Source organism: Limulus polyphemus, unplaced genomic scaffold, assembly GCF_000517525.1.
Source record: "Limulus polyphemus unplaced genomic scaffold, Limulus_polyphemus-2.1.2 Scaffold1412, whole genome shotgun sequence".
NCBI lineage: Eukaryota > Metazoa > Arthropoda > Merostomata > Xiphosura > Limulidae > Limulus > Limulus polyphemus.
Window position 1 is genome coordinate 148,644 of NW_013667022.1, and position 4,181 is coordinate 152,824.

At 31.9% G+C, this 4,181-nt stretch overlaps 1 protein-coding gene across 1 annotated transcript in view; it reads left to right on the plus strand.

The window, feature by feature from the left end:
• LOC106463453 (DNA-dependent protein kinase catalytic subunit-like) overlaps positions 1 to 4,181 on the plus strand; it is a 169,878-nt gene that overhangs the window by 91,026 nt on the left and 74,671 nt on the right. Inside the window, exons 48-49 of the mRNA XM_022390945.1 lie at positions 1,317 to 1,451; positions 2,674 to 2,790. Of these exons, the coding sequence (XP_022246653.1) occupies positions 1,317 to 1,451; positions 2,674 to 2,790 (252 nt within the window). The remainder of the gene's footprint in view (positions 1 to 1,316; positions 1,452 to 2,673; positions 2,791 to 4,181) is intronic.

Below are 4,181 nucleotides of genomic sequence, written 5' to 3' on the forward strand. Positions count from 1 at the left end.
AGATGTTTAAACTTAATTAATTTATGTTTTAATTCATTGTTAATGTAGAAATGTTGCAAAAGTTTACAATTTAATTTTTTTTAAGAGAGCGAGAGGGGTTGAGCAGGTAATATGCCCAGATTGTGAAGATTCACGATTTGGTACTTTTTGCCCCTAAAATGCACTCATCACTTTCGAGCCATATATACATAATACGTTTGACTGTCAACTCCTGCTCTTAAACAAAAAAGAACAGCCCAAAATCTAGCAGTGGATGTTGTTGACTGGCTGCTTTCCTGTAATGTATCAGCTAAACATTAGTTAGGGTTAGTGCAGATAGCCAATGTTTAGCTGTGCATAAAGTTCTGAAACAAATGAATCTTAAGAGAGAGGGGGGCATATGTTAATTATGTTGAGAATTAAACATTAGAACGTATTATGAAAATGTTGGAACAGGTAAAAAGTGTAGCAAAAGAATAATTAGTAAAAACTGCTGTTTTTAGCATGCTATTATAGAAACCTTTGTGGAAGATTAAGATTGAACATTACACTTCAGCACAATAGTCTCAGGTAGTGTTGAATTCAGAGGGTGTTCAGGAGAAACTTCCCCTGTGCAAAAAATTCCCCTTTGAAATACAGTATTTTCCATTTTGTCAAATTTGAATTTGAATTCATTCTCCTCCCTGGTTGAAAGGTCTGGATTCGACACTGAACTCAGGTCAGTCTTCATACTTATATGATAGTACAGTTTATAAGGTCTTCCAAAACAGGGGGGTTGAAAGAGATTGTGCATGGTTTTAATATTTTTTTTTGCATCTTCTTCTTTTACTCATGTTATAAGAGAAAACATGTTTTAAGTACATTTATAAATGAATTATTTCCAGTAGGTTAGCAGTTATCTTGTAGATGCATTAGAAATCATGTAGAATGAAGACTTTGAGGAATCATAAAATAAGAAACTGTAATGTGAGTAGTTTCAGAAATTAGATAAATGTGGAATGAAATGAAGTGTAAAAGTGAGTGTTTTTCATCTTGGGTATTTGTAGCAGCTCGACACAAAAACATCAAAGCAAATTTATAGATTAGCTTTTATTGTGATTGTTCCAGCTGGGATTAGTCTCTGGTGAACAAAAATCAGGAATAGGGTGGGCAAAGAAACTTTTTGAAACATAAGAATTAATGAGAAGGAGGGCTAAAGGGGTGATTAAAAAATAAATCCAAAATAGTGTGGAAACTAAAATGGGCTACAAGTAACATAAGATAGAAAATGATGAGTAAAAATTTTCTTATGTGAATTTTACAAAAAATGTTTAGAAATCAAATTTTTGTGTTTTCAGGAAAGACAGGTCATCATGGTGAATGATTATATAGAACTGGAAAATGATGATCTGAATAGACATGAATGTATGGCTTCTCTGACAGCACTTCTTCAAACTATGCAACAGAAAGGAATTATTGCTGCTACTGATCAGGTAACATGGTGACAATAACCTCATGGTAGCTAGAAGTCAAGTGTCTGGACACTTGTTACTAGAACACTTAAGTATTTGTCACACTGATTTTGGATATCAAAACACATGTTGCTATAGCACAAGTACACAGACACCTTCTTTTATTTTTATACTTAATAAACGTAGTTTAATAATGATCCGTAACATGATTCGTATGAGATGATTTTTTTTCTTTGCTGTTTATGTAACCATAAATTTTCCATAGAGAAAAAAGTATAAAATCAAGCTATCATGAAATGCCTTCTTTGGGTAATTTTAATTGTGGTTATTTTTTGAAACTACCAATAATAATTCTGAAGAGAGACATTATAAATTAGGTTTAATTTGTTAAAAGGTGAATTACTCGAACTACTCGCATTTTCTTTCCCTTAACCCAACTTTGGATTTTTGGTGTACAGACCTTGTAATGTTCAGCAATCTGTTGAATCATATGTTGAGCAGAATCCATGTAATAGAATTTGCTATATTTATATATAAAACAGAGTTGTCTGTCTGTTTGATGTTATAAAGTGTTGTGAGAAACAAGCTGAAATTGAAGAAATTTGTTATATGAACTCAGGAACCCCCCCAGAATCAAGTTGAAATAGTTAAACAATCAGATGAATGGTTCAAATCTGACAGTAATATCGATTTTACTGCCTTAATGATAAGAGTGAGGGCTCAATGGAATAAGGAAGTTGGTAGCAAAATATCTGAAGTGGACACTAAACAAAAGTTATGTTTAATGCTGCACGTTGTATGGATATATCTGCATCAGAAAGATGGTTCATGTGTTACAGCTCAAAATAATGGAAAAGGTGGCCCATGCCCCTCATTTTATCACATTACTTTTTAAGCCTTGCTTTGCCAGGTACCTATGCTAGTTTATAGTAATTTAGTATGTATGTTTGGCTGTTTTATGTGTTCTATAAAATGTGAAGTCTACATATTTATTTCACTTTCATTCCTAGACAGTACATTATTTTGGCTCCATTGCATTATTAGGACTTAGAATAATGACAGAATATTTGATGATTCACTGTTATTTATAAGTTTTTGTTAAGAGACTTAAGTATAATTGGTGCTCAAACTATAATAATGTTTACATTGGAACAAAAATGTTGCCCACATTCTTCTGTTTTTATTAATGTTCCATGTAAATTTTCAGTGTTAGCTTATGTATTTCCTTTATATTTCTTCCTAGAAAAGTATCACTCCTGTTCCCAAATTTCTGGAAGGTTTATGCGATAAGCTAAATAACTCTGAAGTGCACAAGAATGTAAAGCTCTTCCTGGCTCGACTTGTTGTAAATAATGCACAGGTCAGTTTCTGTACATTAATGTAGGAAAAGAAAAGGGACAGTTACTAATGTTTGGTATTGAATAGTAGGGGCTAGTTATCAATGGTATGTAACAGTAAACACCACTAATTCTCTTGGCCTTAAAGTTGTGTTTTTTCAACCAAATGTTTTTGTAATTTTCAGAATATTGATATTAACTGTTATGTGAAAATATCTTAAAAATCTACTAGAAATATCAGAATATAAAACTTCTTGATACATTTTTTTTACTTTATCATTACTTATATCTCACAGATTAACAGAAGTGACTGATATATTGGCATCTTTTATCTTCAACATTTAATGAAAATAAAAGGATTTACTAAGGTTCATAAAGCTTTGTAATTTTATAAAATTTTAATGTTCTTTCAATTTATGTTTAAATAAAACACCTGTTGTACTGTATGAGTGGCTCTTTATTAGTGACCAATTGATTTAACAACTTTAAACATATAAGTTGTATTTTTTTCAGTACAGTAACACAAGAAATAATGTTTAAAAATCCTTTTTGTAATGGTAACCCAGTAGCAGTAAATTAACAAACAATGATAACATACCAAATATGTTGACAGTATCTCAACAATAAATATCATGGTGTTAATAAATCATTGTTTGGTAACTGACTGCTGCATTGGCACGAGTACTCGTTAAATACATATAAAAAAAACATTCACTTTGCACGAAATCCATAACAAACAAACAGAGTACCTGTGTTAGCTTTACAAAGTAGAGTGTTAGCTTTACAAAGTAGAGTGTTAGCTTTACAGAGTAGAGTGTTAGCTTTACAGAATAGAGAGTTAGCTTTACAGAGTAGTGTGTTAGCTTTACAGAGAAGTGATGTAGTTACAGAATAGTATGTTAGCTTTACAGAGAAGTGATGTAGTTACAGAGTAGAGTGTTAGCTTTACAGAGAAGTGATGTAGTTACAGAGTAGAGTGTTAGCTTTACAGAGTAGAGTGTTAGCTTTACAAAGTAGAGTGTTAGCTTTACAGAGTAGAGTGTTAGCTTTACAGAGTAGAGTGTTAACTTTATAGAATAGAGTGTTAACTTTATAGAATAGAGTGTTAGCTTTACAGAATAGAGTGTTAGCTTTACAGAGTTGTGTGTTAGCTTTACAGAGTAGAGTTTTAGCTTTACAAAGTAGAGTTTTAGCTTTACAAAGTAGAGTGTTAGCTTTACAGAGTAGAGTGTTAGCTTTATAGAATAGAGTGTTAGCTTTATAGAATAGAGTGTTAGCTTTACAGAGTAGAGTGTTAGCTTTACAGAGTTGTGTGTTAGCTTTATAGAATAGAGTGTTAGCTTTACAGAGTAGAGTGTTAGCTTTACAGAGTAGAGTGTTAGCTTTACAGAGTAGAGTGTTAGCTTTACAGAGT